The following is a 22,095-nucleotide window of genomic DNA, read 5'->3' as shown; positions in this document are numbered from 1 at the left end:
ACATACAAAGACACTTTCTACTCTTTCAATCATAACACCATTGCATTTTGTTATTATTTCATATGCTAAAAATAATCTTGAAATTCAGGTAGTAGTCATTGGTTCAATTTAGCTCATGAAGATAAAGTAATCTCTACTTTTCATTAGAAACTGGGAAATTCAGCTAGTACTCATCTTTCTTAAAATGTAATGATAAAGTACGATAAAAATAATTTGAATATCAATACAGAATGGAACAGAAATGTCAAGATTATATACAAACATATGACAAAAAAAAAGTAAAGAAAGAAATGTTGTTCGAGGACATTTTAACAACCACCCCACTTTTCTATCAACATCCATTGTTTGGAAAAATGATTTGCTGGATGCTCATGTTGATTAAAACCCAACAGTAACTACAACTTAACATTGGGTGTGTATTTTTACAAGAGAGACCAACAATGGAGCACTGTACTTTCGGCAGAAATATGAAGCATCTGAAATCTGTGGTAACATTAACAATGAAAACAATGCAAAAGTCTCAAAAGGCTAATATTTTAGGGCTGCACATACAGTTCTAACCCAGAGCAAATGGCATCAAGCTGCTTAATAGGGCAATTAAAAAAATAAATCCAACATTTTAATGCACTAGAATGTGCATTAGCTGCTGTCACAAAATAAGAAATATTGAAGTAAAAATGGAACAGCTCATAAGTAAATAACAGGATATTTTTGAACATGATCTGCTCTTGAGGAGAACAAAAATAAGCATACAACTTCTATAAAGATCAGCTTTATCTTGGGAATAGAACATTCTGTTTCAAATTGTTTAACTTCACTATTAGGCAAAAGCTTTAAAAACTACATACGCAGACTAAAACTGCTTTTAAGCAGAGCACAGGGACTGACATAACACTGCTGAGAGATGTGTGTACTCATTTAGGATTTAAACCTTCTCCATTAAGCTCTATTGAAGAGCAAATGCTGAATAAATGAATGCAACTATGTTTATGTTAAAAGCCTGTTTCCCGCAGCATGTAATTAAAGGAAATGTACAAAGCCAGTACTTTTGTCAAGCTCCTGTAAATGGAAAGATGGATAGCACTCAGAGAAGTGAATGCATTGCTTCATATTTAACCTTAACACTCTTGTCATTAATGGTTTGTCTAACTTGTTCTATAAAAGACAAGGTACTGCTCCATTGAAGTAAAATTAAAAAAATCAACTAAACCATGCTTTTCAGAACAGAAGATTCATTATCGTCGACTAATGTATTGGCATAAAGCAAAGTAACATCCTATCAAGTAAGGCACACATTCAATCTGCCTTTTCACCCCCCTTTATTTTTAACTCATGCTGTTTTATTGTTATAGGCAATTTGTACCACTCAGCATGACAGTGTAAACTGAATCAAGATTAATTTACATGCAAAAGAACACTTAGGAGAGCAGCATGGTAAGCAAATGTATTGTCTCGATTGCTGAGGTGGAAAAGAACCTGGAAAGAAAAAAGGGTGCTCTAATTAAGGGGCATCAAATATGATTGCTCGTGGTAGTGAAGGGCCAGAAAATAGTAAATGTCCAACCATTTAAAGAATTAGCATCTTGTTTGTTAGGAAGACAAGGTGGATATATAAATCTTAATAAAATTAGGTGAACAATTTGTTTACTTAAGCAGGGTGTTTTTTTTTTTAAATGTGAATCAGGTATACACTTTTTAAAAAAAATTGACAAAACTATTTCAATACATATCCATTTGGGGGGGGAGGGGAAAGTCTTTATATTATAAAGTAGTTTTAACTGGCTATTTTAAAAACACCTTCATAAAAATTCTGATTAATATCCAGCTATACCAATCGTATGCCACCTTTAATATTGCTTGAAACATGAGAACCTAGAAAACTCTAGTCAGAGCACAGAGCAGCCATTAATCTGGGCTAACTAACTGATACAATGCAATAACTGTATGCATTTTTAATAATAAAAGGAAATGAGATTGGAAAAATTACACTGGTAAGTAACAAGGTATATTGGCTACCTGACTAGCCCTATTCTGAACCAAGACAAGGGGAGTTTTGCTACTGATTTTTAAAAACAGCAGACAAGTAAAAATTTGGATATAAAGTTCCCAACAGTACATGTCTCACTCATGCAGAATTCCTGCTACAGAAACTGGACTTTTCACGGGGATGTGATGTAAAATAAGGTATAAAATCCTGAGGCCTGAAGATCAGTAAAAATTTTCAACCAGAGAGGTAAAGAGTAGTTTGGCAATACCAGTTTTATCCACTGCTTCCAAATTGTCAATCACAACACCAACCGCTAAGTCACAGCTCCTGCTCTGGGGAGTTACCTCACCGGAGGATTCCCCAGCTCAGGAGGGAAGGGAAGACAGTGTAGCAAGGTTAAGTGTATCATGCACTGCATGTGGATAAATAGAGCTTTTGAGGTTCTGCTGCTACCACTAGATAACCTTCACAGCCATGAATATTCAACAATCTGTCTGTTTCCCTTTCCTTATACCGGAAACATGGAAGAAAACGGATATATACAAATGTAACAGACAATGCAAAACAGCAAGAGTGTAATTGAGTAAACATGTGTAGCAATGAATTGTCTTCTACATAGCAGTATAATACCAGCTATTTCCTCTTTAGCATTCTTATTAGGTTACACATGCAATTTAGATGTAAAAGTCCTTAGAACCCAGACATACTCTCATTCTCCCCCAATATAATCTTGCATTTCTAATATTTTCCTTACTCCTTCACTATTTTTTACCTATTTGCTTCGGTTGCAAGTAAAATACCTCCAGGTCCAAGACTTCAAAAATCTTATGTACAAAATGAAAAAAAAAAAAAAGAAGGAAAAAGAAAAAGCATGACAAGTGAAAAACAAGTTATATAAATCAGATTAATTTGGAGAATACAGACAAATTGAAGTTAAACACAAAATAGAATAATATATACCAACTTCTAAATTGCCCTGCATTTATTACTGTAATTTGGATTTTTCATTTAGCAAGATCACATAGTAATTCCCCCCAAATGCTAGCTGCTCCTAGATCTTTGTAATAAATACTTATGTAAAATTTAGAACTGAGACCTCTATTACCACAAATATTCTGAAACAGCTGATATCTATACGGAAAAAAGATGCAATAGAAAAGGTTTCTAAACCTGTAGCAAATTTGCCAGCATCAAGTCCTGCATCAAAGAATGAATTCAGGAAGACAGAGAGAGCGATACAGAAATGCCAAGAGACCTTCATGGATTTACAAATACTTCATATAAACAAATTTTCAAATAGCTTTATTCAGAGTAGCCTTTCTGCTCTATTAAACATAGCAAACAGCTGCCAGATTTATTCAGACAAATAATCAACAACCATAGAAGTAACATGGCAGAAGAAAAAGGAATTTTGGCAACAACTCCACAGAGGACCACAGCTATTCTCCAAGTACACTTCTTCTGTGTGCTCATGGTTCTGTATGGCCAGTCAGGAGGAAAAAAAACGCTCAGTCACAGTAAAACATACAAAAACTCTATCAAAGTATCACAAAGCAAGCAAATATAAAAATGACGGGGGAAGAAACACAGTAGCCTGCCTTCCTTTCACTACAACCTTCTCTACAATTTTTAGAAGGGAACAGTTTAAAATACCTGGGCCACAGCTTTGTTCAATCACTCACCTTGGTTTGCTGAGCAGGTATAAAGCAGAGAGGCAGGCTTTAGCCAGCAAAGGGTAAGAACAGCAAATAAGTATCAATCGGTTAAGAAAACAAAGCACAATCCTAACTTTTCATTGCAGCCATAACCTTAACTGTAAATGATCTAGGCAATATTTAAACTACTTTCTTAATAATTCAAAAATACAAACACAAGAAATGCTCAAAAGCAATAATTAATAATACATAGCATTACTCATTGGTGTTCTTGACTGCTTGATGGATATACTGAGTTTGAGACTTACACAGCAATGAGACAGGCTCCCATGGGTATATTCTCATCTCAATGTGAAGAGATTTACACATTTAAATCCCCATACATTGAGATACGTCAGTAAACACTATTACATTTGAATGCATCCAAAATGTAATCATTTATATTTTAAAATATCCAAGAATCATATCCAAATTAAGGATAGCAGTATGGACTGTTCCATTTAACACACGGTCAAAGCCAAGTACAATTTTCTCTAATTATTTTGTATAAAATATTCAAGTCCCTAAAAGCTCTTACAGAGGTTTGTGTTTGGACCAGCATCAGTTCTTTAAAGGTGGAGCATTAGAAGAATGCAGAAGTATATAAAAAATGTCACACTTCTAAAACAATATTCCAACAAGATTTTTTTTTATATGAAGTGTTTAAAGGAAAAAGCTTAAAATAATCTTCAAACTAGCTGGGGAACAGGTACACTAATAGAATTTAAAAGTAGCCTTCGAATAAAGACTAGTAGAGATGGACATCATTTCAGTGTGTATTTGGTTTATGTCCCTGAGCTGGTTTATGAGGTGTTCCAACTTTCTGCTAGTAGGAAAACATTCACACTTCATGACAGGAAGCCAAAACTCTCTGAGCCAAAAGACTGTTTCCAGGTAAAGGGTGGGCTTTGTGCTTTTAAAGGCACACTGAAAAGCTGTCAAATACCACTGCTCATCCTTTTTAGGATATTTTTAAATTAAATCATTAGTATCAGACTGAATACTAACAGAGACTAACAGAAACAGCTACATGGGAAAGCACTTGCTGGACACAGCCCTCTTCTCATCCAAATACATTTATTGAAGCTGCTGAAATATTTCTCACCTTGCTCCTTCTTGAAGTCTTTCTCTGACATAGTGACAGGCAAAAGCAATTCTCCAACAGGGGGTTGAATGTTAACACTGAAATGATCATCCTTTGTGCTGGGAAAAGAGAAATTACAGTGAATCAACCAAGTGCTTCAACACAGATTAATATATGCATATCAGCTCCAAATTTACTATGGGATCTATAAAGAGTGTAAGAACTACCTGCATAATTTCTACCTTGTTAATCCAAAAGCCTGCTAATTTCTTCTATCAGTAAAGCTGATCCATTTTCTCCAGTACAAGTGCAGTATTAATAAAATATATGCACGCTCTTGTATTTCTGAAAACGTAACTTTTACTCATATTAATGTTTATTTGTAATTTATAAGGCATCTCATTCAAACTAAATGCTTGCAAAGGGTAAATTATTATGCATTTTACAATTCCCTTAAAAGAACTGTTATTCACATATTCTGTCATCAGCAACAGTACCAGAAATAGGACTAAACCTAGGAAAGGTATAATTTCAGACAAAAAGGATTATTATTGTCTGAAAAAAACCCAATCAAACCAAACATTAAATTTGTGAGTAAAAAAGAAGTATCTTTGATCACTTTGACATCACAACATTTTGTATATTCAAACACAAACACACAGCATACTGGTTAATGTAAATGCACACTGGAAAATCACAGAATTTGTGGCAGTTTTCATAATGGCAGAGTTAAAAAAATTACTATCAGTAGTAGCATATTATTATCAAATGCGATCGATTCCTTCTTAAGAAATAAATACCATACAGTTAACTTGCTCTCCCTAACCATTCAGTTTTTCTGAGTTTCCAGCTATCTTGTCTTGGAGTTCTCCAAGTCTACAGAAACTCAAGATACATTCACTCTGCTATGTTTGATTGACTAACGATATCGTAAGGGTTTCGGCTAGCAATTCAGGATCAGTACCTCCAAGTCAGAATCTTTGTTAATGCTTTGAGGCATAAGAAATTTTAAGACAAGAACACTTTTTGTCCCCCGATGTACCAAATAGTGAATACATATTGATTGCTGATATGCCTCAGACACCCTACTTAAATACGATACAAACGTTAGAATGGAAAATATATTTAATCAATTAATACCCATGGTATTTAAATTAACCTCAAACATGTGTTACTGATTTTTTATAACTCTTCAACTTCAAAATTCTGAAATAAGATAGACTGATGGAAAAAACAGCACTAGATCAGTAATATAGAAAACATATGTGTCTCCTTGCTAAAGATGCAAGATAAGCCACCTGAAAACAGGAAAGCATTTTATGGTCCTATTACTTAAAATTTTAATACTTACCGTAATTACCCAATTTCACAAGCAAATGCTTAAGAACTAGTACATTTTCTTACTTTCTGACTTATGATGTGTTATAATGATGCTTATGGATGCAATCTCAAGTACAGGCTTTTCAAATAGAATTCAGCATTAATGCTAACTTTGGTGAAAATTATTATTTAGTAAACATACAGTGAAACAAACCCTTCAAACCTGGCTAGTATTTCCTTTACAAAGAATCATTTATGAAGTACTGCTTTTAAAAATTTGCTTAGATGCAAATTTTCACTTTTTTCCCCCTATACTACTTTAACTGTATGAGGTTTAATAAGGCCAAGTGCTGGGTCCTGCACTTTGGCCACAACAACCCCATGCAATGCTACAGGCTTGGGGAGGAGTGGCTAGAGAGATGCCCAGCGGAAAGGGACCTGGGGGTGCTGGTTGACAGCCGGCTGAATATGAGCCAACAGTGTGCCCAGGTGGCCAAGAAGGCCAACAGCGTCCTGGCCTGCATCAGCAATAGTGTGGCCAGCAGGAGTAGGGAAGGGATCGTGCCCCTGTACTCGGCACTGGTGAGGCCGCACCTTGAATCCTGTGTTCAGTTTTGGGCCCCTCACTACAAGAAGGATGTTGAGGTGCTGGAGCGTGTCCAGAGAAGGGCAATGAAGCTGGTGAGGGGGCTGGAGCACAAGTCTTATGAGGAGCGGCTGAGGGAACTGGGGTTGTTTAGTCTGGAGAAAAGGAGGCTGAGGGGAGACCTTATGGCTCTCTACAACTACCTGAAAGGGGGTTGCGGCCACGAGGGTGTTGGTCTCTTCTCCCAAGTAACTAGTGATAGGACAAGAGGAAATGGCCTCAAGTTGTGCCAGGGGAGGTTTAGATTGGATATTAGGAAAAATTTCTTTATGGAGAGAGTGGTCAAGCATTGGAACAGGCTGCCCAGGGAGGTGGTGGAGTCGCCATCTCTGGAAGTGTTCAAAAAACGTGTGGATGTGGCGCTTCAGGACATGGTTTAGGGGACATGATGGCGCTGGATTAATGGTTGGACTTGATGATCTTGAAGGTCCTTTCCAACCTAGTGATTCTGTGATTCTGAAATACCATCCATCTTTAAAGTCATTAGCATACTAAAAGAACAGGGATTGTTTGACTGGCTGGCCTGATCAGCTGCACTGTAAAATAAGAAAGTAACATTTTTTTCTTTAATTTTTCCTTTGAAAACCCATCAAGTACTCCATCAGCTAAGAGCTGAAGGAAGGGTCTTTAATCAACTGCCCCATAAATTTTTGCTTTTATATATACTACTTGGACTATATGACTAGAACTTTTAACAATACCTTCATTGGTATTGTTCGACTGATTGTTCAACTGATGTTATCTTTCATATTTAAGCAAGATGTGCAATACACAATTCAGCATAAAACAGATAAACAGTTTTGTGTACAATGATTCATGTCCTACATTGACTGGACATAAACTTTGTACATAAACTTGACTAATAACATCAATGACTAGTTTGGTTTGAAACGCTTATAACAATCTTTTCACACCAAGAAGGAATAAAAGTATGAGCATAGCTTGGGTTCTATATGGCTGTAACTGCTTGAGAGGACCACTCAACATCTCTGCTGTTAACAAACATTCCACTTCCCTTTCCCCTAATGATTAAAAAGCTAATAGATATTCTGTGATAAACCATGAAGTTTAGTCTGCAAGCAGAAATTCTGACTGCTAGCTGTTCTTCAAAACCACTTTGTTCTTAATTTCACTTTAGCCAGGTTTACTTTGCATTATTTAATTTCAGCGTACTTCAGTAAATTTATTTTTCAGCCAGAGAAAATCACCCTCCCTTGTATCATTCTCTTTATCACACACTTTACAGGTTAAATACACATCTTTGGCTTATTGATCTGCATCTCTTTTATTACATCTTTATATTAGAGATCCAGTAATATCTAATTTAGCAAAAGTAATTTCATAGTTCCATAGAACAATTCAGTTTGGAAGGGTAGTCTGGAAAACACCTGGTCCTACCTCCTGCTCAACCCAGGGCCACGTTAGTACATGTTGCTCAGGGCCTTGTCCATTTGAGCTCTGAATATCTCCAACGATGGTGGTTTCATCAGATATTCTGATGGATAAGCTTAATAATAAAATTGAGTCTTGCAGTACAACTACATAATTTCCTCCAATATGTAGTAAACTAAATTCCAGTGTATTTAACCTATTTATTTATACTTTGCATATATAATTAGTATAAATGATGTTTAAACAAAAAACTGCAGAAATTGTTTGAAGCTTGAACATTAACATTTAAGTGTCTGGCAGACAACTTGTTCAAGCTGCACTGAAACTTCTCTCAGGTGGTGTTGCTCTAACTTGCTTGGAAGATCGAGTTCAAGAAGTTTATCAGAAAAAAAGCAAAGTTTCTCAAGCCAACAAAACATAACTGGTTTTAGATGTCAAAAATTAAAGATTGTGTTTTCTGGTATTAGGAAGTGCGATTGACAAATTACATCCTCAGTGGAACATGTACGTTAATGAGAAGTCTGCAGAAGGAGGCTTGAGAAGAATCAAACAAATATGGATGTCTGAAAAGAGTACCTTGCCACTAGTTCTCAAAATCTGTTTTGTATGTAATTGTGAACTTAGGGGCAAATAATGTTAGATGTCATTACTCTTACTGTTGCCTTAATAACTGTTAAACTGTACATATTATATTTTTAAAAGACTTAGACCACTTTTGTGATCTAATTCCAAGGATCACATGACTTTATCTTCTGATGTACCCAATTAAGATGAACAAATGAGAGATGAAAATGCTCCCACAGGAACACAGGGAGACTTACAATCTCCATGATAAATGACACTGCAAGACTAACATTCAATCCTTTAGAAGACACATAGTTTTAACTTCTCTTCAGATGGCTGCAGTGAGAACAGCTAGCATTTGAAACCAGTGTCCATCTTCCTTATTCCCTCTCTTTTCCTTCAAGTTTTTTTAAAGGATTGGCTCAAAAGGTTTCCTGGGAAAGAAATGCTTTGCCATAAAAAAAAAGGACTTCAGGACAATGATGGCAACATCTTCTTTAAAACTAATACAAATAATATTATCGCTTGTGAATGAGTTCTTATAAGATTCCACAATGGCAGTCTTTAAGGTCTTAATTTTCAAAGCTTTTAAAAAATTATTATTCTAGTAAGAGGCTGGGAAATATTCTTCTTGCTGTTTATACTTTCCTTTTTTGTTTAACTCCTAGTAGCTCCTTGACCCAGAATACATCTATCTAAGACCAGCTCACTATTTTTGTCTTGTATTCAAAAGATCTCCATGGATGATCAAAAAAAGAATAGAAGAGGAAAAGCAAGACACTAAGTTCCTGCAAAACACAGAATGGACAAGTCTAGGAGACATTGCTCATAGTCTTGCTGAGGAAAGGAAAAGACAGTATCCTGCTTTTACAAGAAAAAAGGCCAGGGTGATAGAAGAAATGAGATTAGTTGTTCGTGCTCAGCCTTGCTTTTTCCAGGTCAGTTATCTACCTCGATATAATTGCTTTCTGGAAGTGGGCCAACTGACTACTTTAGAGTAATGAAGTAAAAGGAAGAGTACCAGATTGCTTGTCTTACTATCCAACATCTGTAAACAACTTAGTGGTCTGCTGACAAAGCACTAGGCAAGGAAACGGCATGAAACAAGTGAAAATGCAAGTGACAGTCATGTGAAGACAGACCTGCATCTCTAACGTTAGCTTTTAATATATTCCATAACATATTCAATGACATAATTTTAATCAGATGCTTTTGTGTAAGCATCTACACCTGAATGCATACTTGCACTCAATACAAATACTGACTGCTACTCAACTGATCCTCTTCATTGGGAAGAATCTTGGGAAGATTCCTACATCAACGTAGTGAGGTAAGAGAATTTCATGCTACAAAAAATCTCTGCCTTGGAAAACAAAATTCAGAGCAAAAGCTTTTACAATAAGGTGGAACCTGCAGACAGCAGATTGAACAAGGTTTTCAAATGTCATTAATAGAATTTACTTCATTTAAGAAAATGCTGGATTCTTCCTGCTACACTAACTTCTTTTGGAGTAATCAAGAAAATGCTCTCTTTATACAGTCCAGGGCAGATGAGGTGAACAGACAGCTTTCTTTTCTATTCGTATAACAACAGTAGAAGAGTATGTACAAAGTCCCAGCTCTTCTAATAACACTGGGACACAGGAAATGCCAATATAAGGTAACCAGGCCATGCTTGTAAAAACCTCTGTCACATGTCACGTTATTTTCCCCATGATCTCATTATTCTGACCAAGAAGGAAGGCACAGATGTTGCTTTCATTCCATTTCTCTTTCTTCTTTGGAGCTCTGATTGTACTCTTTGCACTTAAACCTTGAGAAAACTAGGGGAAGACATGCACAGCATGTACATGTTCCCTGTGCAAAGCTGTTTCAAAGAGAGCTAAACAACATCTTGCATGCTTTTCAAAAGAATGCAGAGAAGAAAACAGGTTCTCCATAAATTAATTTTATCTTCAAAGCTGTGGTTCTTTCATGGCTTTGGGAACAGCTAAGAGAATTTGGAAAAAGGGGATGAAAAGAACAGCAAAGAATGGGCACGGAGGAGCTTCCTTTTCCAGCTCTCAATGTTGTAAAGAGGATATCTCGCTTTCACCCTTCGTCACTTACCAGATACCTACAAGAAGCTGGAGATTTGTGTACTGGGTTTTACAAATGCAGACAGAAATCCAAAATGCTATATACATGTACATGAAATACGATAAGGGCATGTATATGCTATAACCCTCTGTCTCTATAACCTTCTTCGTCCTTCTTCTGTAGGGATTCAAATGTCTTCACTCCAAGGATCCAAGGCCAAATTATTACATGGAAAAGCTCCCAGAGCTTTGTTCAGACATGTAAGGAAACTAGTAAGCTGTGAGAAAGACCTGAGAATATCTGAAAAGATGAGACATGCAAGATAATAAAGGGAAAATACGAGACAGTGGTAGGATTATTAAGATCACAGAATCATTAAGGTTGGAAAGGGCCTTCAAGATCATAAAGTCCAACTGTTAACCCAACACCACCATGTCCACTAAACAATGTCCCAAAGCGCCACATCCACATGTTTTTTGAACACTTCCAGTGACGGTGACTCCACCACCTCCCTGGGCAGCCTCCTCCAATGCTTGACCACCCTCTCGGTGAAAAAATTTTTCCTAATATCCAATCTAAACCTCCCCTGGCGCAACTTGAGGCCATTTCCTCTTGTCCTATCGCTAGTTACTTGGGAGAAGAGACCAACACCCCCGTGGCCACAACCCCCTTTCAGGTAGTTGTAGAGAGCGGTAAGATCTCCTCTCAGCCTCCTCTTCTCCAGACTAAACAACCCCAGTTCCCTCAGCCGCTCCTCATAAGACTTGTGCTCCAGCCCCCTCACCAGCTTCATTGCCCTTCTCTGGTCACACTCAAGCACCTCAACGTCCTTCTTGTAGTGAGGGGCCCAAAACTGAACACAGGATTTGAGGTGTGGCCTCACCAGTGCCGAGTACAGGGGCACAATCACTTCCCTACTCCTGCTGGCCACACTGTTTCTGATACAGGCCAGGATGCTGTTGGCCTTCTTGGCCACCTGGGCACACTGCCGGCTCATGTTCAGCCTTTCTGCCAGAAAAGGTGATGGTGATTACTGGGAGCTCAAGGATTCAAGAGAAAACACACCAATGTGGAAATATATAAAAACTGACAAGGAAAAAAAAAAAAAAAAAAATTCCAGTCAGTGGAGTACTGCAGTCAGTCTGTAACATCAAGAATCTGTTCCAACCTTTCCTCTGCTCAGTGATGCCTACCTTCCCAGCAAAGACTGAGGTCTCTTACTGGGATGGTGAATATACTAATGCTTAACCAGGATTCAACAAGCTACCAGATTACCTTGCAACTGAGTTAGCCATTAACAAATTGCTTTATACTTCTAAGTTGTGTATATCTTGCTTGCAGAATCTGAACAAAGTAACCCAAAAAGAAACAGTAACACTTACAAAAATCTTTTAAAAGATTTCTTAAAAATCTTTTAAAAGTTCCTCCATTTACTACTCTTTAACTTTCTGCTTGAGAAGCATTATTGCACAGAACACCAATGTGGCTTAAGTAGTGTGCCTCTGCAAGGAGATGGCACAAGAAAAATACCAATTAAGAGATTTCTCCTGATGAGTATATAGTGTGAGCATCCTAAATACACATTCAAAATAAACGCATTAGGCAGAGTTTTCAAGTTAAGGTGTTTCACCTCTTTTTAATTAGATGTGTAATCTTGCTAAGCTTTACTTAATAAAAATAGTATTGACATGGGAGGTTTTTCAAAGCTCAGCCCTTTGAAGCTCTATAATGCAGTTTCTCCCTCATTGTCCTTGATTTGTACAACAAATTCAAAAAGAGATCTAAATATTTTATTAGTTGTTAGGTTTTTTTCTTTAAACTGTTTGTATTTATTGAACCACTAGTACAACAGCATATCCCCCAGCAGAAAGGTAGTGTTTGCTATGCAAAACACACAGTCATGATTGGCATCTAAGACCAATTGATCTACCCATTACCACTATCTCCCTACCCCCACAAGCTTTACTACAAAGCTATTGATTTAAACACTGCCGATCGGTTTCCATTTTCAGATTTTGGGCAGGCCAATTAAGAAAGTGAGTAATTGTGATTACACTGCTTCAGAATCAATTACATTTGATGCAAGACAAAGTGCTCCTCTTAGAGCAACGTAAAGAAAATTATTATGATCAGGAACACTTTACAGCTGAACATGCTTCCAACAAAATGTAAAATAACTGACAATGTCTTTCATAAAGATGTATCATCAGGAAATACAAGAATATCGACACCTTTGTATGCACAGTATTTCAACTACACTTTGACAAATGTCATTTTTCCTTTTGGATAAAGGCTTTTTAAGAACTATGACAAGTTAGAAAGGTTGCAGCTGAATTCTCTTAGACATCACCCCCAAAACATAACACTGCACAATTTCTTCAATGATACTGAAGAGCAGTAGGATTTTGAACACTACATGCTTTAACAGAAAAATAGCAAATTTAATGCAGAGAACATTTTGCTTATTTTTATACTATTTTCTAAGAACTAGTGTCAAAGAGACAAGGCCTTATCAATTAGCAAAGGAACAAAGTAAGCAATTCCTATTCTTAATTTAATTTTAAACTTAGCTTGAGCTTTGTCATTGGACTCACATTGTCCAAATCATTAAAATGAATACACCGCTGAGGTCTGAGGCAAATCTATTTACAGTGATGTTACTCATAGTCTGGTCGGTGTTCAGGAATATTGATCTGTCTTGTTTGTCTAATAGGAAAATAATAAACAATTACTAGGCAATGTTGGAGAAAGTAATCAGTTTTTATATATCACTAATACAGCAGACCTCCCAAAACATAAAGGTGATGATCTGCATAAAATCAATGTGTTATGCTACATTGCTTATCCTCATCACTGTTAAGATTCTTAGCAATCAATGGTAGAAGTTTGGAATCAAATCATTAGTATACTAAAAATGTACTTGAAAGAAAAATATCTGCTCTATTAAAAAAAAAAGTTCCTGCTTGATAAACTGAGCATATTTTATTAAAAAAAAAAAAGTATATTTAGGGAAAGAGAGCCTATAATTTTGAAACAATTATGAAATTGCATTGCCCAGAAGCAAACTTCCCTTCCCAAACAAACCTAGCATCAGGCAACAGTCTAAAGCTGTTTCCAAATTCCAGCAACAGCATACAGACCAGCTACAACAACGTGATGCACATAAACTACATGCTGCAGACATCTTGCTGTAGGTACTAATATCTTTAAAATGACTACGTATGAGCATCCATTGTACAAGAAAAGATTTGAGTACTGGAAAAAAAAAAAAAAAAAATCAATAGTAAAACCTCCTTGCCCCTAGAAAAAGAAATTTTATTTTAGTAGTGGTTCTTTTTGGAGTCTCTTGGGAACATCTCTATTACTAAGATTTTCCTGCTATCTGTAATAACCTGTAAGTTGTGCAAAATGTGCTTAGTAGTAGTACACTAAAATTTCTAAAGTATTCCAGAAAGGGGTTCAAAACTTTCTCAAAGGGCTTTCTCTAAACTGGAGTGCAGCAAGGTGAATATCTATTCAACATCCTTTTTCTATGCAAAATATAAAAAGTAGTGCTTTCTTGCAACAAAATGTCAAAACCAATTATTTCAAAACATGTGCAGATCTATTTAGACCCTTTGCATAGTTTCAAAGACTATATAAATCTGAATAGCTCTAAAAAGAAGGTGTCTAGCTTTCTCCCATCCATTCATTCCTGATGTTTGGACACTGTTACTATAAATTTTCGCTGGTTTCAAATGCTAGTTAATAAGAAGAGTTCGCATTGGGTGAACAGGTTACCTGCTACCCTAGAATGCAACAGAATCCATACAAAAGATGATCTTAAAGTGTGCCAATAAGGACCATAAAAAGCGTAAATCAAGTATATAAGACAAAATCTAGTTGGCCAGCCAGTTAACTTATTTTCATTCTCTGTCTAATCATTTAAAAGAATCCACAGAATAAGGAATAAGCTTCTTTGGCCAGCAAATTTTGGGATTGGTTTCATGTAGTCATGTTACATAGATCACAAACACCCGTAATAAGCACGTGAGATAGTAAAATTGCTCACATTATGAGCTTTTTTGATTTGTGACTTCTTACAAGGATGAACACACACAAAACACTCCAGCAGACTAGTCAGACCTGGCTCCTCCCTTCAAGGTGGTGTTACGAAGAAGAATCCCAAGAAAAGGGGGAAAAAATAAAACTAAATCTGAGGAACAGAGAAGTTATTCTAAACCAGAAAAGGAGTTCACGCTTCTACTTGGTATCATTTACACCAAGGGGAAAACAGGACCTCCCAAACATAACCTGTGAAAGAGTTTTTGAATTTATACATGTGATTTCAAAACTAGATTTGAGCTTAACACCAAATCTATGTTTTAGAAGCAAGTGCTAAGAAGTTTGGAAGACTGAAGAAAACTGATAATCCTAATAGTAAAACTGAAGACTAATTATGTCTTAATTCTCTAAAAACATTGTGGGTATACGTCATGTTGTAAACTGTTGTTAATTCTTTAAGTATTTAATAAACCGCAAGTCTGCTACTGCCAAGTAAACTTCCAAGATACACTACTTTTGCCTTCCAAGAGAAAAAAATTATCCCCCCCCAGCCCCAAGAACTCACCATAACTGGAAACTGGCCGTCTGAGTAGAATCACAGAAGTCGATACCCATTGAAACAGTAAGGGATCCTGCAGGCTCAAGGCACTCTACATGAAAACATTTTGTACAGGTCAAGTACACACGCAAAGCAACAGAAGACCCCAGTTGCAAACCTCCAAACTGCACATAATTAAAAAACCTGTATTAAAAAAAGAGCTCCATAAAAAGGAATCATAGAATCACAGAATAGTTTGGGCTGGAAGGGACCTTTAAAGGTCATCAAGTCCAAGCCCCCTGCAATGAGCAGGGACATCTTCAACTAGATCAGGTTGCTCAGAGCCCTGTCCAAGCTGACTTTGAAGGTTTCCAGGGATGGGGCATCTACTACCTCTCTGGGCAACCTGTGCCAGTGTTTCACTACCCTCACTGTGAAAAATTTCTTCCTTATATCTAGTCTAAATCCAGCCTCTTTCAGTTTTAAATGAATACCCCTTGTCCTATCACTATAGGCCCTGCTAAAAAGTCTCTCCCCATCTTTCCTACAAGCCCCCTTTAAGTACTGGAAGGCTGCAAGAAGGTCTCCCTGGAATCTCTCTTCTCCAGGCTGAAAAGCCCCAACCTTCTCAGCCTGTTCTCACAGGAGAGGTGTTCCATCCCCATGACCACTTTTGTGGCCCTCCTCTGGACGCTATCCAAAAAGAGCCAATACTTGCAGCTTCATTTCAAGTCGGTATAACCCAAATATCACACTTGGGAGTTTAAGTGTCTTGGATTCCCCGCCCCACAGTTAGTGCACATGAAATATTGCCATTTCAATATTACAGCCCTGCTGCCAACAAAATAAGGATTTGAATTAGAAAAGCTAGGAAAATTATTTACAGAAAATAATATTTTGAAGTTATATCCTTTTACTTGCATACAGATCCAGCAGTGAGATTTCATTTTCAAACAACATCAGTTTGCAAATTTAGTTAATAAATAATAAAACACAACAAATATTAATAAAATTTACATTACTACACACAGGAATGGAAAAAGAGCCGAACTTAAAATATTTCATAATAAGTGTGGTTTACTAATTTCTCAATATTCCGCCTGCATTAGTTACGGAAGGGAGTAGAAAGGTTATGAGTCCAAAATGGAACATAATGTGCTTTACAAATGGTGGAGACTAAGGCAATTCTCAAATTAAGGTATCAAAAGACATGTTAATTCTTGGTTTCTTGGCTATATCATTGTACTCCTTCCTCAGTGTTGTAGGGATAAGGCTTTGTTTTCATAGGAAGAAAAGCTCTTTCTTCACATAAGTAGGAGGTATTAAAAACAAGCATTGGAGCAGAGTTTGACTTTTCAAGATTACAAGAAAGAAAATATAAAGGCATTGTTAAAAGAGAGGAATTAAAATAAAAATGATTGGGCAGGCAGAAAAATGTCTAATTTCCATTTTATTTATTAATGTATCTGGTGCTTTTAATGAACTGAAGAGTAGGCAGCTGCTCCATGACAAAAGGAAACAAAATTTAACTATATTGAGATTAAGTTCTGAAAAATATGGAAAACATGGAGGTGATGCAGTTAGGCAAAGGCTAAACTAATGCTAGGGACTGAATGAAAAACAAAGGATTTCAAGAAAACAAGTCTGTATAAAGCATTGAAGGATTACAGTTCAAATTCAGACTAAACTTTGCCAATGTCTTTGAGCTTAATGTTTTTATATGGGGTTTCAAAGGCACCTAGCCAAGCAGAAAACACCGTGCACAGAGACTTAGATGAAATAATTTGGCCCATTTCTACTGGCAAAATCAGGACAATTGCCAACAGTAACTGCAGTGATGGAGGCAAAACTAGACTTACACTCCGGTAGGAATACCTGTCTACACTGACACTTCCGTTGGTTCTGCTGAGCAAATTATGGGACATGTTTTCCAAATGCTGGAAACACAAAAGGTAATAAAAAGAACAGGGCATATAAATTGAGTTCTAGATAAAGTGACAAAGAATACAGAAAATTTGCATTCAAACAAGAAAAGCAACATTTCTGGAAGGAACTAGAAGTTATATATAACTTATTTTGTGCAGAAGAAACCAAGAGCTTCACAGGACAGATACCACAGTAATTCTTTCTTGGGGAAATAAAAACTTTAAAGGGTAGAATTATGTTGTGGAACTCAAGCAACTTGAACTGGATAACTTATTAATTCCAGATTTTTTCACGTTTTTTACGCAAGAGAGGTGAATGCTACTGTTTACTGACTGTTACTGTGAGTACAGTATCTCCTGTCTGATTTATAGTATTACTAGTGTCCTGGTTTCAGCTGGGATAGAATTAATCCCAGACAGAAAGCAAGCGGCTGTGTGGTGCTTGTTGCTGGCTGGGGTTAAACCACAACAACTAAGCTTCTACTTGTAAGCCTTTGTGACTTTATTTTATGTTTAAAGGGAGAAATATAAAATTAGGTTGATGGTCAAAACTAACTTGAAATCAGAACTCTGCACTGGATGCCTTACCTCAAGGAATATTAACACAAAAATTAATCTTTCCTAAAAGTAACTGTCTTGATCAAGTACGTATAATTATCAAAATGCAATTGGTTCCAAAATTTTAACTCTGAAATAAACTGTAGCATTATACAATTGCTTTTGTAGCTATTTGGTGCAAATCTGTATAGCCTTTCAAATGTTAAAAAAATATTTCAATAGCATACAACAATTTAATACCAAACATCTTTTTAACTACTGAAATCTTTACGTCACTGTTGTACTTTAAGGACTTGTTTCTGTATTATTCTAACATGATATGGATTCACATAGTAATGTAGCCGTTAAAAAAGAAGAGGAAGTACGGGAGCTTGTGTCAAAAAGGAGCATGTCTGTCCTTTCCATTTATATTATGCAACAGAGACACTTTTGTTCCTTCTTACTATACCACAATGTCCTCAAACAGAGAACTGCTGAGAAAAGAAAGCAGATCGTGTGCACAGGTACCACCCTTGAATAAAAGTTGCTAAGACCTGTGTTGTTCTTTCTCAGGTTTTCTACTCTTTTTCACTAACAGAAATTTAGCAAAAAAAAATCCTGATCAGAAGGTAGAAAGTAAAACAATTCAGGTTAGGACTGACTACAGCATTGCTTTCTACCTAGTCTAAGAAGCCACACTTTGCAGAAGTATGGTAGGTGCAAACTAGACTAAAACACACCTTTCCATTCCACTGCCAAAAGCTCACAAGAGAAACAATGAGAAAGCTCTGAGCCACCAAACTAAATAATACATCTACAAATGTTCTTTAAAAATTGGAAAGAAAATAACTGTGAATATATAAACCAAAACCTCATTCTTAATAGTAGTCTGTTATAGCCATTCTGGACTAAGGCTGGAAGAGAATTAAAGTCTGTGGGGAGGCAGAAAAATTTTATATATCAACTGGAATTGATATAATATAACTGATATTTGAACAAGCATGTAAGCTTTCAGGCATGGAAATTCTGATCTAAAGAGTTATTTTCAAAGTCAAATACGAGTAGGGCAAATCTGAATTAATTTTTTGTTAAAATCAGATTATCTAGGAGAAGATAGTTGTGTGTGTGTGTATACATACATAGGTATAGATGTGTTTACGTACATATATATGAGTACACCTATGACTATGCAAAACCACTTTCTGATATTGGAAACTTTGCAAATGGTTAAGATTCTGTATTTTTAAAGATAGGACACAATTACCTATTGGATTAAACTCATGCATCCTCATGCCTGGAGGTAATTTCTTCTCCCCGATGTGAATATTCTCTATCTTCTGATCAGTTGTATTTGTCACTGTCACTTGCACAGATACCATACGATCACCAAAAATGCCTGGCTGTCTTGAGAAGTGATAATGAGCTGCTAATCCTTTTCCACTCATTCGATGAAGCAGTTCACGTGTTTTTGTTGGCACAGAGACTTGGGTAGTGACCTGTTAAGTACAAAACAACAGTTGCTGGTGTAAGCAAAGAACAGATAAAATGAGAATTAAATATTGCACTTTCCACTCAGCTAGAGGTGCCTGTTTTCTAGTGGTAATCTTAGTGAACTAGAAACATGTAAGGACATATTCAGATCTATAAAGAAATCACAGTAATAGATATCAGATAACAGAGCCTAAAAAGAACATCTTTGGTGCTGAGAAACAGCAGCTTTAACTTTGTTGTATTTGCCTCACTTTCCATTATAAATCTGTTTTCAATATTTTAACTCTACAATTTTCCATTAAGTTATTGGAAGTTCTTTTAAGAGTCACAGTTAAAACAATTATGTTGTTTCTAATAAGAAGTTACTCTTCATTCTATGCACCTGAACTCAAGGGTGACGCCAAGCCCATTGTGTACTGTGAAAGTATAGTAAGAAATTGTCTTCTCCTTCTCTTGTTAAACCGCAAAAAATGTTGCCTAACAATTACACCAGTCAAATACTAAAACCACAGTTGCATAGAGCAGAAGGATGTTGCCACTTCTTGAATAGTCTTGCTGTCATGAGCAGTAAGAAATCCCAAGGATATTTGGGTCCATTCTACCCAAAGAAGTAGCATGAACAAAAGACATTCAGCATGCAAATTCCCAGAAGATACTGACGATAAGGAAATCTGTAATCATGAGCTCAAAAGCGCAAAAGTAAGGAATATACAGAAAACCACTGAAAACTGAATTTGAATTCTTTAAACAAGTTTAAGGAAAGGCTAGGAAATTACAGGAAAAGTAACACCACACAAACAGAATGTGAAGGTTGAAAAAGCCAAATGGTCAGCATGAAAATCCCATTTATCTGATCAATGCACTTTGAGCTACTGAAATTTACACTAAATGTTAGATGTATCTGTTTATCTGTTTCCACTGATAGGTGTCCATTTTTTCTTGCCCTACACATAGCACTGAATGTGTAACTAAGTGAAAGAGAGAGCTGCAAATAGCAGGATGTTCAAGACTCCAAGCAGCTAAGCAAGGAAAATGGGCTTTTATCTTGCCTTCCATACAAAACTTACAGGTTGCTATATTTTCCTGACCGCCACATTTAACATTGAGATGCTGATCTGAAGACTTAGTGAACTCTTCCAGTAATAGCAGAAGCTGGTAAGAGCTGGGATTTAAACCTACAAGATGTTACAGAAATGGGACAGTATCTGGAAAACAGAAGGCTGTAAAGAATCCCATTGAAAACTTCAGAAGTTGGTGAGCACATATCAAACTTGGTCTTCATCTCCAAGCACCAGTTTCTGAACTGGAAAGCCAGGCTAGTTGTATGCATACCCATTTGAGGTGATCTGTAAAGAATAACTAATAAATGTTTAGAAGCGTGGGCACTACTTTGATGAAAGCTCAAGAGAACTACATGAGGAACTGAATGATTTTGTATTCAGAGGTGGGTTTGGAAGGTGCATTAAGTTTCACACATACCATACTGAATGAAGAAGAAATAATGAAAGAAAAAAGGCAGAAAGGCTTCCCATCCCCTCAAAACTCAACCACTATGTGACTGTAATTAGAACAACACATACAGGATGTGATTGAGCAAACACCTCTGCAAATTTCGTATTTCAGTTTCAAATTTTTACCTAGTGTTTCTTTCTCTGATACACAAACACTCTGGTGTCAGTTTTTTTAGAAATGTGATCCAGCAGTAACCTTCAGTATGAAGACTAAAGGCAGCTTCAGAATATATCTGAACTGAGGAAACTCCACAACCCCAACTTCAAATTTGTACAATTTATTTATACTTTTAAAGTAAACCAGTGAAGCTCAGACATTTTCTTCTCCCTAAAAAGATAATGCAATTATCATATAGGACATTTTTCCTATACGATCAGAAGAAAATACAAGTGTTTTCAATAGAACCCATAGCCAAATAATTACATTTCTGTCCCTCTTCAAATAATAATACCAATTGAAGAATATAGGCACCATATTTTTAAATGGCGTCAATTTTTTCAGTCCAATTACTGATATCTGACAAGCACAAAAATATCTAATACTTTTGTCCAAGAACACAATTCAGTGAAATTTTACAAAACCCATAATGACCAGGTATCTTTTTACTCCAATGCCACTTTATATGCATAAATACCTAATAAGATTAGCGTTATTTTTATGTAGCTTATATATTGAGATTCTATTTTTAGAATCATGACTCCTCTGACATCACGTGACCAGATTTTCAGCTAATGTAAAATAAATGGAAAAAGTACCAGTTGTACAGACCTTCACGGTTATTCAAAATTCAAAACATCTTTGAATACTAAACCCAAACTTTAATAGATTTGTACTCTGCTTAGATTTCTAGAAATAATTGACAAGGTCAAACTCTCGAAAAACAACTCAGTTGTCAGTAAACAAGAAAGTAGGTACTTCAGATAGTAAGTATCTCACTGGTACATAGGAAGAGATAATAGCAGTAACAGGTTATTAGCAGAGTCACACTAGCATCTGTTACTTAAGCCATTGCTGAAATAATGAATAAAACTTAAGTTTTAAGATGTAATTTAAATCTTACTTTTGTGTTTAAGGTTAGTTTTTAACTTCTAACATTTAACTCAATTTGAGCTGGACATGCATAATACAAAAGTTATTTCATTAAATGGTTCACCCATTTTTCATTAACAAGCTTAGGAAATACATTTTATTAATGTTTAAAAAGTACTTTTAAAAAAATAATTTTAAGTTCTTTAATTTCTTAAAAACTAACTTCTATGCTAACAGATAGCTGTTTTTATTA

The 22,095-nt window shown here is 36.1% G+C and overlaps 1 protein-coding gene across 1 annotated transcript in view; it reads right to left on the bottom strand.

The window, feature by feature from the left end:
• The window catches only part of AP3B1 (adaptor related protein complex 3 subunit beta 1), a 147,868-nt gene that overhangs the window by 13,550 nt on the left and 112,223 nt on the right, over positions 1-22,095 (bottom strand). Inside the window, exons 22-24 of the mRNA XM_082013612.1 lie at positions 19,075-19,306; positions 15,376-15,460; positions 4,787-4,884 (exon numbers count right to left, since the gene is read on the bottom strand). Of these exons, the coding sequence (XP_081869738.1) occupies positions 4,787-4,884; positions 15,376-15,460; positions 19,075-19,306 (415 nt within the window). The remainder of the gene's footprint in view (positions 1-4,786; positions 4,885-15,375; positions 15,461-19,074; positions 19,307-22,095) is intronic.

Source organism: Phaethon aethereus, assembly GCF_964289735.1.
Source record: "Phaethon aethereus genome assembly, chromosome: Z".
In the NCBI taxonomy this organism is placed as follows: Eukaryota; Metazoa; Chordata; class Aves; order Phaethontiformes; family Phaethontidae; genus Phaethon; species Phaethon aethereus.
The sequence above is the reverse complement of the archived record's forward strand: the minus strand, read 5'-3'. Positions and strand labels throughout refer to the sequence as shown.